Consider the following 24,177-nt stretch of genomic DNA (forward strand, 5'->3'; position numbering starts at 1 on the left):
TCTTAATGCTGAGAATGTAGGTTATTTTTTTTAAGTCCTTCATGGAGAAGCACTTGTATAATTAGGTTTTTATTGTTTATAATTTCAATATATCTTTTCTAATAAACAATATGTCAACAACATAAAATTCCAAAAATGTCACTTCGCTCCTATTAATCTCACCATAAGCAAATGGACTAGGTAAAATACACTACCTACTTGTAAACATTATATGAAGAAAATATAGTCTCCTATCATTGAGAAAAAAGTGTTGATCTAAATTAGTTGTAGCATGAATCTAAATCTTAAGTAGAAGCAAAAGTTGATTTCAAAATTTGAATGTGAAAACTTACGCAATGAAAAATAAATGCGGTATAAGGAAACCTTTTAGGTAATGGGTCCAAAAAGAGCAAAGAAATATCAATCAATAAGTTGGCTCGCATTGACGAGTGGCTACTAAAGATAGGGTTGGTGGAGACTGTCAAGACTAGGGAGGTTATGGTGTGTCATGTTATGCCATGCATGATTGTGTTAGAAGGTGCTTGACTTCAACATAAACTCATGTGTGAAATGGTGAATGTGGTTTAGCGGATTTAGGACTTTATATATTAGGGTGGGTGTAGTTTGTTGAGTGAAGGAATTAGAGATACATACTTTAATATTAAGTTCAGTCAATAGTTTGTAGTTGAGTAATCGACATATTATTTTATTATCTTTGTTTTTAATTATTTAGGTCAATCTGAGTTACCTTTATATCAATTTGAATATGACCCAAACTATATTTCATGTAAAAAAAACTTAACCTTAAACCTTTTTTTTTTTTTTTCGAATCATATCTGGCTAACTACTTAAGCCAAATTTTGCCAACTACATAAACCCTTGGTTTAAGTTTTGAAGTGGCATTCAATTTTTGATATCAAAGATCAATTGTAGGCTTAGTTGCCCTTTCTGTTTGATTATTTTATGACTTGTACATGCTAAATTGTGTGTTCTTATAGCTAGTGTTTTAAGAGCGTACTATTTTTAGTGTACTAAGAATTATTTTTAATGGCTACTTGTAATTTTCTATTGAGTGTTCTAATTGTCCTATTCAATCCACCCAAAAAAGTGAATGATTAGGATTGAATGAGAGAGTAGAAATATAATTTTTATGAGGGCAGAATAGCTATTCTATAAGTTACATGGCAAGAGATTCCCAAAATTATTAATTTTTTATTTATGACCCTCAAATGGTTAATTATTATAATTTTTTTATTCGTACATGTCATACAAATTGGGCCTCCATTTTCAAAGCCCATCGAGGGCCCAAAAGATTTTGACTCGTTCATCTTCATTCTCCACTTTCATTCAAACAGAACACTAACTTAAACCCTTCATTCAATTTTAATTTTTCAGCCTCCTTAAACCCTAAACCTCCGTCCTTAATTCGCCATGGAACTACAACTCACTACCGAAACAGAAACCCAAACAGAAAATGAGAAACTCGAATTCAAACCCAACACAGACATCTGCCAACAGCTTATGGACCGTTACACCACTTCTTCCGCTCCGCAGCACCGCCACCTCGTGGCAACCGCTGCCGCCATGCGTTCTATTCTCACTTCCGAGTCCTTACCTCTAATACCTTCCGCCTACTTCGCTGCCGCAATATCTAACTTGGAATCCGCAATGCTAGACTCCACCGAAGTTTCTGCTCTTCTGACGTTTCTGTCGATTGTGGTAGCTGTGGTGCCGCCCAAGGGGATTTCGGAATCGAAGGCAAGTGAGGCGACGGGAGTGCTGGTGGGGCTTCTGGAGAAGGAAGAGTTGCTGGGAGTTGCTAGTCTTAAGTGTGTGGTGAAGTGCTTGGGGGCTTTGTTGGTTGGTTTTTGTAATTTGGATGATTGGGAATCAGTTAAATTAGGTTTTGAAACCTTGCTTAGATTCTCTGTTGATAAGCGTCCCAAGGTATGGTCATCTATTGCGTGAAGTTTGATATGACGATGACTCTTCTAACCTAAACCAACATTAGAATTGCGTGCAATTGATAAATTTCATTGTACTTTATAATTTCATGCTTAATTACAGTGCCGGCCAAATTATGTAGCTGGACTGTCTATGTTTGATATATGCTTGGTAAATTTATAGTCTATTTATGGATTGTATGGTTGGTGATGTTTTTTAAGTGGATTCGTTATTGACATGCGTTTGGAATTCACATCAACAATGATTTGTGGTCAAGCAAGACTATTGCTTTCTGAGGAAGCATAAATATGATTCACTTAGATAGGCACTGCCATATGACCTTGTTGACTTGTTGGCATGCCAATCTGTCTTTGGCATTATCTTTTACGGGTATAGGACTAAGCAGCTTTGCTATTTGAGCTTTTGTGAATGCTGCTAGTGCAACTGCTACATGTTAAGCTTTGTCGTGGGCTTAATACTAAGCCATATGTATTTCTATGATCTTTTAGATATAGGCTTCAAGTTGGATGCAAATTCTTGTGGTTGTTAATGTTGGAAAATTCTGTGTAAGAATATTTAAATGCTGTTTTATCACTAGAAATGAAATGTTTCTACTCATGTTGTTGGACATAGTTTGGAAATGCTCTTCATTTTGATGATGAATGATGGCCATCATTCCAATAGATTATTTTGGTCCTTCTTGAACCTCTTTATTTTTTTGTAGGTCCGGAGGTGTGCTCAAGATTGTTTGGAGAAGGTTTTTAAGTCTTTTAAGACTTCAATTTTGATCAAGTCAGCAAGCAAACTGATAGATTCCTTCTTCAAAAAGTACATTTTGTTTGCAGTTACATCAAGCATAATGATTATAGATGGATTGAACGATGAGACTTTGACAAAACCTGAACATCTAGAGGTTCTCCATATGTTAAATGTGCTGAAGCTTACAATTCCTTATCTCTCTACTAAAGTCAGTTCGAGAGTTCTATCAGAACTATGCAAACTTATGACTTCTGAAGTCTCACTGTTTACAAGGCACATTTTTAAATGTATTGAAGCATTTTTTGAAGCTTCAACAGTTGAAGTTAACATTCTGGAAGTGGAGAACATTATAGTTTCTCTTGCTTCATATGTGTCCTTAAAAGAGAAAAACCCAATGGACACTGTCATGTCTGCAGCCCTCTTGTTAAAGAGTGCTCTGATCAAACTTTACAATATGGAAGCAAGATCATCTTGGATTAAGAATGTTCCTGTAGTTTTTGGTGCTGTGGCTGGTATGCACCTTCTTATTTTCTTTGTGTCATTCATAATGTTATTGGTATTTTAGATTGGGAATAATAATATGCTATGCTTGATATTTCAATTCTTGTACCTTTTGTTGCTGTGTGATTCTTACCTGATGTAATCTTAGGTTTCTAGTGTATATACTCTACATAATTATTACTTCTATTTTTTTCTTTAATTAATATATGCAGAAAGATTATTTCTTGTTCGGTCAAACTGCATAACTTATTGATGAGTCGAGTTGCTGCACTTTCAGTATTATTTCATTTTCATGAATTATATCTTGGAGTGACAACTAGCTTGCATTTTAGTATATAAGATCCAAGTTTTGATGGATGCCTACTTCTCCATGGCACCATATAATCTTTTTAGCATCTGCTCCACTCACCTGTCGACTTCGTGTCGCATTTTTGTGAAAATTTTTTGATAAAGTGATTGCAATTTCTTCCCTTAGTTATTGATAATATGCATGCCTCTTGTTCCAAAGTTGGTGATGTGTTTCTGCAAGGTTTCGTTGATGTGTGCCATATATTAAAACCTAAATTGCTTTTACTATTAGTAAATTGATTTTATGTACATTATAGATTTTTCGTTATTATAAGTTTTACTAGTATGTGTTCTTAAGATCTGCGGTTCATGTTCTCTTGACTGGGCTTGTATTTTTTATTTCTTCTGATACAAGTGATAAAATTTAGGTCTTTTGACTTCTGGGGGAAACACTTCGTCACATGCTTCATGTATCTTGAAGGGATTGATCAGCCAATATACACCTGAAAATTTGTCACTTGAAGATAGAAGTCTGGGGAGTGAGGAAGATAATGCATTTAAATCTATGTGTGCCATCTTCGATAATGCTCTTAGCTCATATGATGGTATTCCAAATGAGCATATTTTGGCTGTCATTTCTGTTTTGTTCCTCAAACTTGGTAAGTGGACTTCTGTTAATTGGTTGCATTTAGTATCATTATAACTCTTATTTTCTTTTTAAGAGCCTTTCAAATTGTTTATTTAAGTCTTGATTTCTATAACTGCAAACTCTACTGGCATGTGTTCCTGTTATGTTTTGTTTTGAATCATTCCACAAGGTCATTAAATATTGATTGATCAATCGTTCATTCTTACATAGAACATGTATAATTGAAATACCTATATCAAATAGTCTAAAACACAAATAAAATGTTAGTCTTTGAATACATTTACAAAAATACTGACATATGTTTTTACTTATTGGCTCTTGAACCCAAGTAAACGGCTTATGAATACTTAAGATCACAAAAGTCAACTTCACATGATCACTTTCATCTCTACCTAGAATCATATTTATAGCTCTTGGGTTTCACAAGGTCAATTTTATCTTATGGCATTGTAAAATCACTACTTAATCTCTTTTATTGATATCAATTCCTATGTAGAACCTTTTCTATTTTTAATAATTTTACTCTTGTCAAGTTGGTAACCTTATTTTTTCGTTCTAGGAAATAAAAGTACCCTTATTTATCCTCTCACCCCACCCCGCCCCCCCCAAAAAAAAAAAAAGAAAAAAATACTGACCTCTTTCAAAATCACAATAAACATATATCTATTATCTTGAAAGAATTTCAACCCTTAATTTATGAACAATTAGGGCTGAATTCGAATCAAACTCAGCTTGAATAAGCCCGAAATGAGTTATATATGAACGAGCTTGAGCCTGAGCTCGAGCTTTGAGTCAAGCTTGTTAGCAAGCAAAAAATTTTAAACTTGCGTGTGCCAGGGTTTAGACTTATGACTTTCTGTTAAGCAATAAACACTCTATCCACTAAGCTTCAGGTGCTCTTGCACTTTCTGCTCGCAAGTGTGAGGAAGTAACTCGTGTGTATTATCTATAATAAATGTGTTGTTGACACATAAATAGTCATATCAGTTGGATCCCAGCTTTGTATGTGTAGTATTATTGTTTGTAAAAGCGTAGCTGAATATGCTCTTAGTTCAGCTTGTTTGGTCTCTTTTTATTGTTCTACCAACTCACAAAATGAATGAAATCATATTTAAATGCACTCTTAGACACCCCGTAAAATAATGATTATGAACGGTTATGAAAATTCTCTAAATTAGTTACTCCATTAACTCTTGTTATAGTTTATTGTGGTTATAGATAATTGATATATTGGTGCTTCGTGGATTGGCATAGAGGCTTATGTTGTCTTTTGGATTCCAAATTGTTTATGATATTAGAACTTTGATTTGAGTAGCCTGTTACCATATTTCTGTTTGACTTTGCAGAAAAAATGATTCAAATATTTTTTTTATTGGAATTTTATTTCTATGCTGTTTGTGAATGTAGTTGTGACATTAATTATTCTGTTGAGCCTTCATGGTAAAGTAAATTTTATATGGAGTCAGAGGGGTTTTTTTGTGAGAATGACTAGTGCATTTAATTTTTACATTTTGGAATGAAATGATATTATTTTACTGCCACCTTCTTTGGCTGGCCTCCTTGGTTTGATCCTTGGCGGTAAGATAGGGGGTTCAAAAATGCTCTGGGCAATGACCCACCGCCTATCTTTTTTATTCTTCTTCTTTTTTAAAAGTAAAATTGATATTACTTTAATTTATTTGTTAATTTTGTCACATTTATTTATGTTGGTTAATTTACTAACATATCTAGAACTTCTTGTTACGCTTTCTTGGTTGCAGGGGAGTCCTCATATATCTATATGAACAGCATTTTACTTAAACTTGCTGACATTATGAACCTTACAACAGTGGACATGTCTAGCACAAACCACGTGAGTGTGAATTGGAGTTTCTGCCAACCTTGTAGTGTCTCAAACTATTTCTTGCATTGGTCATCAGAAATTATTATCATCTGCGATTAACAAACCTGAAACTAGAAAAAGCATCTAATTTGGAGTTCTCCTTGAATTTCAGAAGCTGTGTATTGTATTTCGCAAATTTTCGATGTGGTCCAGTTACAATATCTAAAGCTTTTGGGCTTCTGCCATGTCTATGCAAATTTATTGATACGCTTTTTGTCATATTTACAGCTGCAGCATTGTATTGGGTCTGCAGTAATTGCTATGGGACCAGAGAGGATACTGAAACTCTTACCTATCTCCCTTGATGCCGATAATTTTACTTGTTCAAACATTTGGTTGGTTCCTATCTTTAAAAATCATGTTGTTGAAGCATCACTAAGGTTTTATATGGAGCATATTGTACCCCTAGCAAAAGTGCTTCAGCGGGCAAGCCGTAAAGGTATTTCTTGAAAGCATATGAAGTTAATTTTTTTTTCCATAAATGAGAAGAATGATTAGACATGAAATATGATACAGGGCTGTTGATATAGAAAATCTTTTCCGCAAATCAATTCTAAAATTGAGTGTTATAAATTTCATTTGTTTACTTTCAATAGTAGTAAATGTGTTTTTTTAAATGAAAAAAATATTTATAATATTTAATATTAAAATAACATTGTTGGTGATTTTAAATAATCAAATTAAAATTACTTAGAGAAATGAATATGAAAGGGCTTTTTGATGTGACAGATATCTCATGAAACTGCGTAAAACGGTACGAAAGTGTAACCTTCTGTTTTCTTTTTTGTGTTTTAAACTTAGAAATGGAATTTTTATTTTTGTATAACGTTTTCTGAAATAGGTTAAAAGATGCATTTTCTCTATGTTTAGACTTTGAAATTAAAAATTGTTCCTCGAAAATTGGAAGATACATAGCCTAAAATACTAAAAAATGAAAATGTATTGTTTTTGTATATTGCACTCCATAATTTTGTCCAAAAACAAACTATCACTGAAAATTTGTCAAAGTTTGGACATGTTGCATGTCTCCCATGATGTTTATCAGGGACATAGTGAATGCAAGGAATTGTTATTGTCCAATGATCTTATATCTTTTCCAGTGTTTACAACTTTACTGCACCAGTTGAATGTAACTCATAAAAGCACTTTAGTTCAATATCTAATCATGTTTTATTTTGTGCCCTAGATGTCTTGATTGGATCAGGAATTCCTTATGTTGGATCAATTCCTTATTCATTCTGATTTATTGCATAGATGACCACTATTTAATAGTATTTCTTTGGCAATGTCTTGCACAGATAAAGAAATATATTATTTTGGCTGATAAGGAGGGTCAAAAGTTAAGCTAATCAATATGATGCTTCACATTTAATTATCTTAGAATCTAGGGCCCAATGGCCACACCAAAGAGAACTCTGTTTAGTTTAAATGGGTTCAGATTTATGGGCTTATTATGTATCTTGTCCACCTGATAGTCTATAAATCAGTGTGAATATCTGGTTGTTACAACTGAATTCTGTTGTGTTGTAAAATTAAATTGTATTCTCTCACATGCCTTTCTCGTTCTAATTTTAAAATTCTCTTTTGTGGGTTCCTTTTCTGAGTTACTCTATATCTGATTGTAGAACTACAATGACCCCTTCTGTATTTTCAGTTCCATGAATATTCTTTTATGTTACCATTATATTACAATCGATGCTCTCATGTTTAGTTGCTTTTTGGAATTCATTTTTGTTTACTTTTTCTTTTCCTTCTTTTATTTCAGTTAAGAAATCAGTAATCGGTCAAGATTTGCAGGCTCATGCTCAGGCACTGTGGGGACTACTACCTGCCTTTTGTCGGTATCCAACTGACACTCACCAAATGTTTGAACCTTTGGCCAAACTTTTAATTACTTTTCTCAAGGACTCAACTATGCGTGAAAATATTGCTGTTGCCTTACAGGTCATCTTTCTTGGTCTTCATAGTGATTCCAACCTAAGTATTTTCCCTTTTTGATGGGTTGGGGAGGGGAAAAGTTATGCATTTAATGTTTATATCTTCATCATTTTATGGCAAGTTTTTGCTTTAATTATTATATAATGTTTCTGCTTATTTAGTCTTCTTACCTTTTCATTTGTCTTCTTAGGTTCTTGTAAATCAAAACTGCAGTGTTCTTTCCTCAAAAAATGATATTGGTGATTCAAGCATCAATGAAACTAAGGATTCTATATTAGAGATCAAAAGGGCACCTTCATATACTAAGAAAACTGCAAAAAAAAATATCAGGGCTTTCGCATCATGTTCTACTGACTTGCTTCAGGCTTTGGTCGACTTATTTATTGATTCACAGCAGAAGTGCTCGTATTTAAAGGTCTCCATCTTTTATTCTTAACACACATTTTAAGGTTTGAGTATGTGATGAATTCTTACTTGCACATCATAATTGTTTTTAAGTGCATAGTATTTTTATGTAATACAACGCTGTTTAATTTTTTATTTTCAAGACTTGGATGATAAATTATCAGATCATTGCCTTGAGCTTTTCTTGAATATGCTTTACATTGATTATTTAAAAAAATGATCTTTTAAATTTGTAAATTTGTTGTATTATTAATCACTTTCTTTTGGTCTCTTTTGATAGGATGCCATTGGTTGCTTGGCTTCCATAACAGATTCTTCCATGGTCAAAAATATATTTATGGCATTGCTGAAGAGGTTTCATTTGGTAAATGACAAAGGTGAATTTGTGAATTTGGAAAGTCATATTACTGATGCCCTTGATAATGAACAAGGGGATGTTAGTACTTCAGAGAAAGATCTACAGAGGTAAACCGGAATTTTAAGTTCCATTTTATTTTGAAACAAACAAAAAAAGATATAAAATGAATTGATTAGTATGAATTTTGTTTCTTTGCATTTCTCTATGTTTAATCTTTTTTTTTCATTTTTAAATATTTTATATAACCTTTGTTTCTTTAATTAGTCATATATATTCTTATTTGAGCAAATATATATTCATAAATCCTGGTAATGGATTAAATTGATGAAATTGTTTCATGGATCTTTCTGACTTTCTTAACAGGTCTGTGATAATGGATCTAGCAGCTTCTTTTGTTGAAGGAGCCAATGGGGATCTTGTGGATTTAATATATAACTTCATTAGGCATACTTTTCAGGTATTGTCAAAATAAAACCTGTCCGGCATACAAAATTCCCTTTTTTCTATGAGTTTATTCTATTTTCATTTATTCTCCTGTGGTATTTAGGCTAGTGATGGGACTACTCATCATGAAGCTTATCACACTTTGGGCAAAGTTTTAAAGGTTTGTCTTAACTTCTTTATTCTTGTGGATTGTTGTCAATAATGCTTGTTGATTTAAGGACCTCACCTGTCTCTTTGATGTTGTAATTGTACGGTACAGGAACATGCTTGGTTTTGTGCATCCAGATATGAAGAGCTGATTGATTTATTACTTGGCCTGAAATCTCCAGCTGATGTTGCATCCCTAACATGCCGGTTTGCGTGTTTTCACATTCTTCTGGTTCATGCATTGAAGGTCATTTATCCTGTTTTAGCTTTATTTTTTTATTTTTATCTTGGACTTAATTCATATATTTTTATTATAGTAGGTTATCTTTTCACTTATTTGAGTTATGTAGTATTTGCTAACGTGAGTTTGATATAATCCTCTAGGTAGGATTTTTTCCAGTAGAAGAATAACTGATCTTTAGCTTGGATTGGACTTTGGTATTTATGAATGATAATGGAAATTGAGCGTCTCCTCAACTCTCCCTGTTTCCTCTCATTTCTTTTTGGTTCTCCTATGTTAATTTGTCTCTTTATCTTCTATCTGCTTGTTCTTGACATGTAGACTGATGTGAGCGAATATATGGTGCTCTTGTTTAGTTTCCCTTCTGTTAGGTACCTGATTGATTTCCCTCAAATCACCTCCTGCTACAATCTCCAAAAGATCCTCTAAAATCTTCCAACACTCTCTTCAACTAATTTTCAACAACTTTCCCAAATATCCACACCTTAGCAAAACAAAAGAGAAGAGCAATTAAGATGGAACAATACGTAAATACAACAAAGAAACTAAATAGAAAGGAGGATAACTGGATTATTGAAATTCAGTCATTACACTGCCATCTATTAAAACCACAATTCAAATTAACAATAGCTAAGTAACCCTGGCTTTTGACAGGCCAATTCTCTTCAATTAATATAAACTCAAATATACAATTCTAGATAATGTCTTGTTTCCCTTTCATTCTCTCATACTCTATTCTATTCCCACCTTAACGGCTTTCCAACTAAGCATCAATCATAACAAGTTATGTGGCTCACCTAAGTGCTGCTGAAGAAAATACTCTAAAACCACTTTTCTCTACTGCCTTTCTTGTAGGATGGTGAAGGTAAACTTTGGTAATTAGAGTTTTGTCAATACCCTTTGCCCTCACATTTGTCTCACCTTGTCCTCAAGGTGAAATTCATGAAATTGCTTTTCTTAATTAGTCAACAATTCCATTTGAGCAAAACCTCTAATCGTCTAGTGGAAGAGAACCTAGTACTGATCAATTTCTCTAGTTGTAATTGTAATTTCAGGTCGCCGCTTAAGCAAGGGGTAGAGGTTGTTGGTAGATATTGGTTCCTGTTGAGTTGTACATATTAGGTTAGGATTTCTTTAAAATAAGATTATGATAAATTAGGTAATTGTATCATGTTAAAATAGGAATGTATTGATAGTTCTACCTAAATTAGGATTTTTAATCCTCTATATAATGATTGTAATTCCTTTTTAAAAATATTGAGAATTACACAATTGTTCTTGTGTATTACATAGTATCAGAGCCTATATTAGGCTTCTAAAATTTTTCCGACGTCTCTAAGTTTGTTTTCGACTATTTTCTCCGATCACCGTGTTTGTGTCCTTTTTCAGTTGTCGTGCCTATACCATTGTGACTTGAGCTGTCTGGTCGACAAACCCTTGGAAGAAGAGTCTTCGTTTGTCGTTGCACGTGCCTCCACGTGCCGATGGTTTTCTCGGTAGCTTCTGTCGTCGATCTCCTTTTCCGGCGATTGTGCAGCGACATTGCCTCTCCCATTGGACTCAGAAGACGCTGATGAGTTTATTTGTGGTAACCTCGCCATCATCAGACACTGGAATCAGCCACATGCATTGGTTGTTTCCTCTTCGGTTCAATTACTCCAATTTGCTTTTCTGGCGTGTGTGGACTTACAGCGCCAATGCATCTTCTCCGGTCATCCATGCTCGTGTTCATCACTGGCCATCTCCATCATCTTCGGAAAACAATCTTTGCTGGATTTTCCCTCTCTCCAGGATGTGTTCACTCTTCCAGCCTCCTCTCCAGGTGCTCATCACCAGCGTTCCTTTATTTCTGATTGATTTTTGTCTTGTTCGGTTAACGTTGCTATCGAAAGTTCCAAATCTGGATCTTTCTCGTTTCTCTCTCTTCCCATTATTACAACCGAAAAATTAATGGGAGGTGTCAACTACACTTTTTGGAAAGGAAAAATTACGGATTTCACTCAATATTGACAACTAGTCCATCTTGAGGATTACATTGTTAATTTTAAAATGGAAAGGAAAAACTTCTAAATAATCTCAATTCCCTACAATGTTAGGTGGATGTCTCAGCAAATTATAGCGTTTTTACACATTGTCCATCACCCAATGTCACCTTAAAATTTTTCCTTCTAACTATCAATTGCAATTGATTGGCCAATTTAAGAGCGATGAAGTTGTGTGTAGCTTTACAGTCTTTATTATTTTTATAGGCTCTCCCTTAATACTTTCTTTAACCATCATTTTTGGGGAGGCGAGTTCTGCCATAGAGTTGTGCAACAATTCAACAACTATATCTTTCATGCTGTCAATTTCATCTCCTTACCCTACTGGCAACTCATCCACCTCATTTTCATCTTGATAGAGCATCACCCTTAGCTACTTAATCGACAGTTATGGTTGGGCCTGAACCTTTTGTTGCAACAAAGACAAAGACCTTGGGCAATCTTAGACTAAATTTCCAGTTGAGAGAGATGTCTAGAACCATTGGTCTGACTCGTTTGTCAGTTGTTCGAGTTATAGCTTTGTGTGGGGATGTCTTGATGATGTTTCAACAATTTGTTGTTGTCAACCAAGGGAAAATTTGGTTTTATTGATGGAAGCAGTGGGATATTAGTTGTGTTAGGAAGGACTTGGGTTATATGTTGTCTTTCCTTTTCATCTCTCTTGTGATAAACTGCTGGATTTCAAACATGTACCCATCCAAGGTCTCAAAACGGGTCATTCTTGGATATCTTCAACATCAACTCCTCCAATTAGGAATCCATGGAGAACATTCTATCAACCAATAGACGGTACCTCTGCTCCAAATCAACAACTCTCCCTTCCATCCTTGTTGAAATCATATTCCAGATTCTTCGCTCTAATACCACTTTTGTTAGGTACTTGATTGATTTCCCTCAAATCATCTCCTGCTACAACTCCAACAGATCTTCCGAAATCTTCCAATACTCTCCACAACCAATATTCAACAACTTCCCCAAATCTCCACATCTTAGCAAAACAAGAGAGGAACATGTTTAACTCACATTCAATCAATTCAACAACTCAAACCATTACAATCAGTAGAGGAGTAGAATTTGATGGGAGGAGAAGATCAATTCACAATGGAATAGTACATAAATACAACAAAGGAAATGAATAGAAAAAAGGTTAACTATATTACTGAAATTCACTTTTTACACGTCCATCCATTGCAACTACAATTCAAATTAATGTAAGCCAAGTAATCCTGGCTTTTGACAGATCAGTCCTCTCTGATAAGTATAAACGCAAATATAAAATTCTAGGTAATTCCTTGATTCCCTTACATTCTCTCCGACCCTCTTTAATTCGCACCCTAATGGTTTTTCAGCTAAGCTTCAATCATAACTAGCCATGTAGCTCACCCAAATGCTGCTGAATAAAACACTCCTGGACCACTTTTTTTCGCTGCCATTACCACTGGATACTCCATATTTCTCTCTCTCTTGGGCCTGTGAGAGTGAACTTTGGTAATTAGAGTTCCAACACCCTCACCATCTCCTTCACTTTTTTTTGGTCTTAATGGCCTTTTATGCAGTTGGGTTGGCAGATTTCATCTCTGTGGAAGAGTGTAGGTTGACTTGACAGAAACCAGCCAAGGAAAAATTCTGTTATGTAGGATTGTGTCAAGATCACCTTTCGTGTCCCTTCTTCTTAGAAAACATGCACTAGCAAATAATCCTTTTGTAAAAGGTATACTGTGCATGCATCTTTGTGGCAATCACTTTTGCATTATACATGAGACAAATTCTATGATCTTGTTATGTTCCCCTCTCCATCAAAAAAAATAATAAAATAAAATGAGGCCTCTGTAATATTTACTCTGCTGGTGCATCAATTGCATTTCTGTTTACACTATCATATTGATTGCCTCTATTGATGTAGACTTGAAAGTTACAGCCCACTTTGCTGACTTAGATGTTGATTGATTATCTATTTAATTCTATCAAGTTCTTTATGCAGGAAAGCTTGGAAGAAGAGAATACAAAAGCCTTTCTTATCCTCAATGAGATCATAGTCACACTAAAAGAAGTAAGAATAGCTTAACAAAGTTCTATGTGATTAAAATGCTATATATCTAATTTTTGTGTAGGAGCTTGTGGATGTTGTTCTGTGTTTGTGCCCTCTCCTTTCTCCATTTATAGTATGATGAATTGAATATTCAAATAAGTTGACTAAAAAGTTCCTTTCTTTGTATCAAGGGTGAAGTTGAATTTGGCTATTTATTGTTTTTAAATGCCACATTTTAGAAGGTTTCAGAGGTTTTAGTAATACATCATTGTGCTTTTAAATTAATTTATCTTTTCCTAGTTGCTTAAGGATGAGTTCTCGTTGTGTTATGGTTACGGAAATAGGTTTAGCTGAGAAAGTCTGTGAATTTTATTGACTTATGTTTAGATGAGAAATTTCAGATCACTTCTATAACACCTCAAAAAACAAGGTCTTAAAGAAGTGCAGGAGGGGACATGTAACGAGAACTAGCCATGCTATCTTAGTGTATTTGAGATGTTTTCGTGATGAGTAAGAATTAAAAAATCAATGAATAAATAAATTGAAATGGGATTTAGAAGACATAAAAAATTAAGTGACTGGAACTTTTAAGCATATGAGGAAGACTTATATGCTCTGGAAAAAAATCTGCAACTGCATGCTCTACAGTTTCTGCTTGGATGAACTCCATTACTGGATTTTTCTTCCAGGATTCCTGCCCTGTTTGCTTGGTGTAAGGCATTAGATTCACAATGTACACCTTTCCTGCCTGTATCTTAGTAGATCCAGTTCTTTGGCTACAGAAATACTTGGATGGTAGCGTCCTAGGAAGCCCTCTTGTGGTACCCTTCCACCACCATACTGAGAAACAAGGGGAAAATATTTGAAGTTCTTTTGCTCCTCTTATCTTTTTTTTTTAAGCTTTGTGATTCAGTCTTTCAAAGATGTTAATTGCCATTACATGTGATTCATTATTATGAGATGTGAACCATCTGTTTGTTAATCATTAGTTATTTGATATCAATTGTTAATTTTCACCTTAATGATAAAGTGATTGATTTGTTAATGAAATGTATTTCTTTTTCATGTAATCTGTAGGCAAAGGAAGAACTCAGAAAAGCAGCATATGATGTGCTCCTTTCAATAAGCTCCAGCTTGAGAGAGACATTTAATGTCAGCTCTGATGCATATTATCACAAACTGGTTAACATGGTAAGGCTCCTGTTGAATAATTCATTTGGTTTAGTGGGACCTTTATATGTAGCAGGTGTTACTTTTCTTTTCTTCAGCTAACTGTACTTCAAACCCTAAATGATTAGGAAGACCCTTGGAGGTATTGCATGTGGATTTCATATCATGATAATTGTACTTTATTTTTTGATTTATTTTTGTGTACAAATCTTATTTTGTGGCTTTGGTAGTGAAGAAAGTTATCAAAATTCTCAGCCTTCTTTTTATCTGTTCAATGATTGCCACGACTACTTCTTGCTGTGTTGTCAAGGACTAATGAAAATTTCCTCTTATTCAGATCATGGGTTATCTTTCTGGTTCATCTCCTCACATAAAAAGTGGAGCAGTGTCTGCATTATCTGTGCTGGTACATCATCATCCAGACATCTGTCTTTCAATGCCTAATCTTGTTTCCTCTCTTTTATCCTTGCTTCAGAGCAAAGCTGTGGAGGTTATAAAGGTGAGATCATCCTCACCCTAGTTCTTGAATTTATTTTGGGTGCTTCCTTATATGCCAATGGGTTGATTGTTTCATATCAAACAGGCTGTTTTAGGCTTCGTGAAAGTAATTGTGTCTTGCTTACAAGTAAAAGACATGCGGAATCTCCTTGGTGACATCATTAATGATGTTCTGCCATGGTCTTCTGTTTCTAGAAATCATTTCCGATCGAAGGTACATTGAGTTTTGTTGTTAAAACACAAATTTCTTTTGCAGTGTTGAAAAATCTTTCAAGCAAATACTGTTGCATTCCATCCACAGGTCACTGTCATTTTGGAGATAATGATAAGGAAGTGTGGTTTTGCTGCGGTTGAATCTGTTACTCCTGAAAAATACAGGAGGTTTGTGAAGACTGTTTTGGAGGTATTTTATTTCTTAAGGTTTAAACAATTTTATTATTACACTATACAATTACAAATTTTAATTTGATCAATGAAAGATTGGACACTATCCAATACACATAAAGGCATGCAATGTATCCAAAAAAAGAAGAAGCAAGTTTTAAATCTTCTGATTACTATTATATTTTAAGACTTAGTGATATAATTGTTTGGTGGCATGGATATCTTATTGCAGAACCGCCACAGCAAATCGAGTACTAATGAAGTTGACATTGGTCCAGAGTCAGTGACCAAGGATTCACCTGGCAAAGGGTCTGACCTCTTTACATAGAGCTTGAATTTTACTTTTGACTCTTTTGTGTTTTTCAATCTTCTGATTACCATATAAACTGCATGTTGTTACACCACAAAATAGGAAGCGCAAGGAAATGAGTACTAAGACTGAGGAAAGTGGTTCAACAGAATATGGAAAGAGAAAGAGAGAGAATAAACACAATTCTGGCTTAAGTAAACCCCACATTTCTACTGGTACCAGTGGCTTCAAATCAGCTAAGAGAGACAGGAATTTTAACCGTGAAAAGCCAATGAAAGATCAATCAAAGGGAGGCTGGAAAAACAACAAGAGTTTTAATAAGGGACCCCCGGGTCGTGGGAAGAGGAAGATGGAGCCAAAAATGAATGGTAGAAAAGGAGCAGCAGCTGGTAGATCTGCATCTGATCCCAAATTTATCAAAAACAAGAAATTTGGAAAGAAATGACAGAAATTAACTGATTGAGTGAGATCTTGAAGAAGTGAGCAAAGTCAGTTGCTTATGCTGAGACGACAAGAATTTGGTGCTATCTCTTTATGAAAGAACCGCTATAAGAGGGGATATTTGACAGAATGTTGGCACGCTATTTTGGCCTTGCTTCCCTCCCTTTACAATGTAGATTGCTGGAGACAAGGGAAATCAAGGGTCAGGTTGTCAGGGCTTTGGATGCGTAGGAGGTCAATTTTTTTCAAGCTTAGATACCCATTCTAGTCAATCAGGGATGCCTGGAACTGGAAATATGTATATGATTTTTATTTTTTTAAAATTGACGGATTATGCTTGTATAACGTTATTTAATTTGATGTGTACTATAATCCTCAAGAGTAAGAAGTACATTGATTTTATTATAGAACTGCAAGGCTGCTTTATTGGTTATAATCAACAATCAACATTAAAGTGAAAATTTGCAATTGCTGCTAGAAAATGTTTGTTTTTCGGTTGAAATATTGACAAGGCATTCACAAGCCCCATCCTCAACAAATTTTATACTGGGTTAATACATTTGTCTGTGTTATATTGGCTAACCTAACCTCTGATCTAGAAATTCACCGCATCAATACTCTCATAGAAATCGCTAGTATTCTACTTGTGATGTGCCAAAAATCCCATCGCTCCTATCGTCTAGTCAGTTATGTCAGTTTTGTCTCCTCAAACAATGTGGTAACACAATTATCCATTTTGAAAAGAAATTACAATATTTACAGGTATTGAACGATCATTTTTTAATGAAGGGATCGAATTATTTGATAATAGGGCAACTAGAGCATAACTTCTTGTCTAATCCCCAGTATCCATGCAAACTCTCCCCATTATGTTGTCTAATCCCACAAACTTACTTGTAAGAGTGGCTCTAGAAGTAGGGAAGTTTTTATCCATAATCTTTTCATCTATTGGCAATTCCAGATGGTAAATCGTAGAGTCATTCTTTAGTGTTGTCTGCTAATGATAATGTGAATGCACTAAGCTCGACTTGCTCCTCCCTAGAATAACTTAGTTTCATGCTAGAACACACCATATGGAACTCCTTAAGATGTTTGTTCAGATTATCTCCCATTAAATCTCTAAAAGTGGGGAAAAGATGTATCATCCCTTATTTCAATTCAAAGGCTTCGCTCATATCATTATATTTGATACATAATCGTTGCTGATCCAAGGCTGGAGCAGCCATCACCTTGAGAGTCTTCTATTCAATATTTCTTGCCATCTCCTTATACTCAAGGTAATCTAACTTGTCTAAAGAGATCACTTGAAGATGAAGACCAGTATAGATCGCTTGAATAAGTTTTGTTCTATACAACAGTTGTCTCGAACGAGTGATAGGCAAATAGGTGCAAAGCCTGGATTAGATCTTAGGTTGTAGCCATAACTCATCCACCAAACACTTGAAAACGAAGAAAAGTATAAATGAAAACATGTTAACGAAAAATTGAAGTGCAAAAAGTGAAAAAAAAAATCAGTTTAAAGGAAAATTCCCCACAACAACGCCAAAAATTTAATGCGAACAAATGCACCATCCAATGTTACCTTACTAATTCTACTAATATGTCATTTTTATGTATAGAGCAAGTATGGGGGTTTCAAATGATGAAACTAGATACGAAAAGAAAAAAACATAATTACTAATATAAACAGAGTAAATAAAAAATGTAGAGATATGAGATAAACAAGATAAAGGGAACATGACCCCAAAGGTTAACAAAATTGATGAAATATTAGAATTTCTAAGGTGAAGGTTTGGGTTCGAGCCTTTCGATTCAGTTATTGTGCCTAAGGTTTATCTTCTAAAAAATATGGGTAGGGTTTCTGATTATAAAAAAAAAATGACCTCGGGTTTACCCATCCAAGACTATGCCCTGAGTTTATCCTCTAACAAATACAGGCGAAGTCCCGATTATTAAAATAAAAGAAAAAGACTTTAGTGAGGTTCCTCATTACCAAAAAAAAAAAATCAAGGGATCATTCACCACCACTATCATGTAATGCAATACGTCATTGGATTAAACAAGTTCTTAGCCCTAATCTCATCTCTATTGCATAACCTAAAATCAGTTCTTTAGATTTAATTTAATAGAGGCACTAAGAAGCGAGAAATATGATAAATCAAAGTTAAACTCATAAGCTCGGTTTAGTCATCTTTAATCACGAAACACATTCTTTTGTCTCATTGGCGATGCAAAGACAATGTTATTAAACCAATTATTCTTTAGACTTTATTACAGATATTGGGTACTACTATGAAAAACAACTATACAATTAACATAATCTTATATTTTGTAATAACTTTTTGGTTGTCATAGTTGCTTGTGGCAGTTTTGAGTTCTAACTTGAGGAAGACCTTTCCATTTGATAGTGTCAACATATATAACTAGAAACTTGTTTCTTAAAAATAAAGAATTCAACAATGAAGAATCAAATTTTAGCTTTCTTTCAAAGTTAATACGCAATTTGGCACTAGGAAGTTTCCTTAGTTTTATTCCAATGAGCCAACAAAGTCAAACTCTAGAAAGATTTACACTACTTGCAAAGGAAATATCAGTTGGTAGCATAAGGATGGTGGATGACTTAGAATGGCTGAAATTTCTTATTACATGTTCACATGAAAGATCAACTAATAGGAACCGAGACTCTCAATCAAAGTAAATATACACACAAACTAGCAAAATAAAGGATCAACAGACGAGAATGTATTTTTCAATAGAAAAGTTTCATTAATATCAAATCTAATACAAAAACTAGAGAATAACCCTAAGGGGGCGTTTGGTTTGGGTAATGTTTGATTACTAAAATAGAAAGATTACCTTGAAGATAGATTACTTAGAAGATTACTGGGTATAAATGATTACTATGTTTGATAAAATTTGATAGGTATAAATAATTATTGTGTTTGGTTAAAGGTAATAAAAGATTACTAGTAAATTATTTTATTTAAATGCCCTTGAATATAATTATTTTTAAATATTTTTTATATTATTTATCATATTAATTAAAAATAAATTTATTTTTATCTCAAAAAATTAATAAATAATAATTTTTCTATAATAAACTCAAGATTACCCCAGTAATCTTTAAATACCTAAGGTAAAGGTGGTAATCAGATTACCACCTATATTACCTGCCACGTCAGCATTGGTAATAGAAAATTACTGTAATCTTTTATTACTGACAAACCAAACAAGGGAATAAAAGATAGATTACCAAGGTAATCTATCTTACCGCCAACCAAACGCACCCTAAAAGGATACGAAGTCAATCCCTCCAAGAGAGAGACTCTTTGTGAAAAAGAACAAACTTTTCTCTACCTAGCTAGAGCTAGCATAAGCCAAACAATGAAATGAATTTGTCTCCTCATCTCCCTTTTTTATTCTCCTTTTATACAATTAACAGTCAATCATACTTGGGGCAACAAAATAGTGATAAAAAATTCCAATTAACAGTCAATCATAGTGCAAGAAACCCTTCTAGATCGCTCTCATAGGACAATTATTCTTAAACATGTAAATAACACACATATGAATTTTTTACAAATATACCTATGTAAATGACTTTTCATCTTTCGTTAATAGTGAGAGGTTGTGAAGTTGCACTTTTAGAACCAAGTGTAGGTTTGCTTCTTGGTATCCAACAAAGTAACAACTCAAATGGAGTTTGGAACCATACTTGGGGGGGGCTTGCTAGAACCTAAAGACGGTTTATGGTTTGTGAGAGAAGGGTGAAAATCTCTTTGAGTGGCTAGGGTTTGTGTATGTTATGCGAATGCATGAGAAAAATGAGAGAAGATAGTGTGTTTATAGTATGCACACATGTACCCTCCGTCCAAGTGCAAGGCCCAAGTGTTCATTGCATTGTACACCCAGTCTAGGTACAAAAACTGGGTGTACTAGGCCATGAGCAACCAGTCCATGAACCAAGCTGGGTGTACATCTCATGTAAACCCCATTCATGTACTAAGTTGTGTTGTACCTCTTTGTTTTTCTCTCCCATTCACACCTATGCATGATTTAAGTCATGTTTGGGCATGTTTGTTATGCCCAATCCATGGTGCTTGGATCGAGTGTACAATAATTAATTCCCTCCCATGATTTTAAGCAATCAACCTAATCATAGATATGAATAGGGATAGGATAAAATTCTATCATAAGTAATTTTAAATTTTAAATTAATTGGATTAGGTTTGGATTTACCTAGTTAGATAAATCTAATCTTATCAATTTTGTAAACACCTGTATCTTTTTAGGATTATTACGCTAAGGTCTTTAAGTATTATAAAATATATTTCGAGTTCATAGATATTTCAAGGCTCTAAATCCTTTATCTGAATTTGGATTAGATCTAACTTAGACAATTTTATAACTCTAAAGTTTATCAACTCCTTTTGTGTATGACTCATGAGCTCTCCACTAACTCGATAGTGACTAAATGTGTGTTGGGCTTTTAACCTAGCATTCGCCTAAACATAGATTAAGATTCACCTTTAACTAGATATCATGGCCATCCGATTAGTAGAAGGTTAACATGTGACTTTTTAACCTATTAGTGATATAGTTACTTGTACAATTCAATTTTTTCGTCATGCAATACCTGTTTGAGGTTGAGATATAGATAAAATGTCTCTTATAGGGATCCTCAAATTACATAGACTAACTTTTATCAATGACCAAATAATATCGGATCGAGCATCAAATTAATTCCATAGTGACCATATATTTATTTGGTCATTGCCATATGTTAGAAAACCCTAATTGAGATATCAACTCTTATATTCAAGAGTGATGAATCCTCTTATTGGACTACGTTAGGCTAGTATCAAACCATATTGATCATTGCAGAAGACGATCTGGTGACTTTAAGTTTAAGGATCACATATACCTTCATTCATTTAGAGGATATATTTAATATACATTGGAGTAGTCATCCATATGAAATCCTTTTAGGTGTAGGATCCTTGTATTTTTGTTGTACCATTTTCCACTAGTGATATGTTTTATCCTCCAAGAGAAAAGTAACAAATCGCAATTTCTGAGTGTCTAAGTACTCTATTACCTTAAATATGCACTCAGTTATAATCATCCATGACTTTGCAACTATAACCTGATTTTGAGCCATTGGCGTTTAATTGAGCCAATCTACTAATAGCTTGCTTCACATTAATCCTATTAGTTTGAAGTTCCATAGTTAGCTTAATTGTTGGTCTAACCCTTACATTAGGACTATATGCAACTGTGTTTAAGAGTGATACTTGAGAATCTAGTCCATGGGTGATCGACTCTCTTATTACTTCATCTATAAGTTCATTTTTCGCTCTTGCAACTTAAGGAGTTAATAAATCTCCAATAAGTCTTGTGTAAGGTTGACCATGTTATTTTATGTTGATGTCTACAAAATGTAATTAAATTGACTTTAGAAAAACTTATGTGCATGCTTCTTAAAATGCCCTTAGAATCTAAATGGGACCTAAAAGGCTGAAGTGTGTCATGTAAAACTATTTAGAAAAATGATTCTACAATTACCATACAACACTTAATTATAACATCATATCTAAGCCTTTCGCCTTGCTATATTTACACACAAAAACATTTTGACTCCATTTTAAAATCATAAGGATAAGTTTTTAGTTAGGCCTCTAACATTTCAACATTTACATAAAGTTTCTAAAAAAGGATCCATATAAACATATGTAAAATCAGACACCTATTGGAGACGTTATGTCGTGGCACAATCTTAAGCAAAATCACTGCTTAAAATGATTCTAGAGATATCCTAGAAGGGAAAAGTTTTATAAAGGTTACCTAAAAAGCTTAGTGAGTGGGAAATTTATAAATCCTTTTGAGAATATTTGAATACATATCAATAGAGAAATAATGTAATATTCCATAATATATCAATGTAAAACCCCTCCCCAGACATATATCCTTACCTAGATTAAGTATCTGAAGAGATATGTTAGCTAAAACTTTTTCCCGAACACATGTAACAATAAATAATGACATGATAATATAGAGAATTCCCATAATCCCAAAAGTGAAATTAATCATATTAAACATAATACCAATCTTATTGTCTGAAATCCAAATCATAATATAAAATGCATGACCACCATGAATAAACTCAATTACATAAATATATCCCATTGTGTAAAATGACCATCATACCCTTATTTCATGTGTTGCATCGAGTAGACCTGTTGGCTCCCTGCTACTCTATAATCCTATTTGTAAGATCACAAAGGAAGACGACGAGTGAAACTCACTTAGTAAGTAGGTGACCCTATAATATTTAATATTGTATATGAATCACAAATAATCTTATTTGAATCATTTTAGCACCTAACACTCAATCCTCAATGACAATATCATTCCAAATAACTAGTGCCAAACGATGTGCGTTAGTGTTTTAGATACATGGTGAAAGCATGAGACATCCTAGATGTCTATCATAAAGTGTACCCAGTACACATTTCGATTGAGTTTTGGGCTACAAATACTATATCACAAGGGAACAAGACTTTGGGTCTTTCCTTAAAATCTTATGAACATCCCAAATGTTAAGACACCCAGCGTTAGTGTTTGCACTAGCATCTAGATGCTAAAGTGCCTTGCGTCGATGTATAGTTATTTAAAGATATCAAAGTCACATAAACTAGTTTTGATGCTTTCACGACCACATTTCACACAATTTGATGACATGATCACACTGCATATAGCTTGGTGATACATTATACTGCACATAGCTTGATGACAATTCATAATATCATAGTACATCATTTCCAATTTTTAACTTGGAACTATTCTGGTCGGGGTTTATGTCATCGTTCATATACTCAAACACACATAAATTCCATACGGGTGTGTATACACCCCAAAATCCACACGCCTATGACTTCAGTTTAACATGGGGAGAAATTCTCCCAAAAACATATGGGTGTGTTCAAGAAACACATAGGTATGTAACATATAATTTCCAAAATTCAAAAACAACTTTTCTTGCATTTTCTATTTTCCTAATTGTAAACCAATGATTCCATAATTCATTACAACATCTCTACCTATCTGAAACATGCTTCTACATCACTTTTAACACTAACAATGTTCCCAAATTCACCAAGTGACATAACATTTGATAATCAAGATATAAAAACAGTCTATCCATAACCATTTTAATCCATACGACCACAACACAAAATTTCCCATGATAATTCTGACATTAAAACCATCAACAGTAGACACAACTTTATGTTACTAAACATCAACATTTTAGAACTCTAATAACATTATGTTGGGGTTAATATCTTAAAGTCGATCCACATAACGATACAAGTTCATTAATAAATGTCATATTGTAATTTACTGTGACGTTTTTTGTCTATAAAACATATTAATATATGCTTTGAAAAAAGTCTTAAGAATGGTTGAACTGTGACCAGGGGATCAATGCTCTACACCTGATCATGAGAACTATATGTGTATGTTAGGTGGTTGTTCTTAAAACGTTTGTTACTCTAATATTACCATGACCAAGGGTATGTATAACAGTGATAGAGTTATCATAGTACTAAATGACCTCATCGAAATATGATGATAGTTCTCATGTCTAAAAATTGTTTGTTGAAAACATGGTGTAACACATGGGTGCATATTGTAGATGTTTGTCAGACTGACCAACCAAAAGGATTTCATATGGATGATTACTCTAGTGTCTATAAAATATATCTTC

General features: G+C 33.9%; 1 protein-coding gene across 1 annotated transcript; it reads left to right on the forward strand.

The window, feature by feature from the left end:
• The first annotated feature begins 1,338 nt into the window (after positions 1-1,338).
• On the forward strand, positions 1,339-16,819 carry LOC123197904 (RRP12-like protein). Its single transcript, XM_044612412.1, has 18 exons — positions 1,339-1,926; positions 2,648-3,194; positions 3,900-4,130; positions 5,881-5,972; positions 6,231-6,441; positions 7,768-7,946; positions 8,131-8,355; positions 8,626-8,810; positions 9,067-9,160; positions 9,251-9,307; positions 9,407-9,541; positions 13,559-13,627; positions 14,684-14,797; positions 15,114-15,275; positions 15,360-15,488; positions 15,576-15,677; positions 15,891-15,967; positions 16,071-16,819. The coding sequence occupies exons 1-18, from the start codon at positions 1,411-1,413 to the stop codon at positions 16,411-16,413; spliced, it is 3,468 nt and encodes a 1,155-aa protein (XP_044468347.1). The 5' UTR covers positions 1,339-1,410; the 3' UTR covers positions 16,414-16,819.
• The last annotated feature ends 7,358 nt before the right edge of the window (positions 16,820-24,177 follow it).

Source organism: Mangifera indica, chromosome 15, assembly GCF_011075055.1.
Source record: "Mangifera indica cultivar Alphonso chromosome 15, CATAS_Mindica_2.1, whole genome shotgun sequence".
Classification (NCBI taxonomy): Eukaryota; Viridiplantae; Streptophyta; class Magnoliopsida; order Sapindales; family Anacardiaceae; genus Mangifera; species Mangifera indica.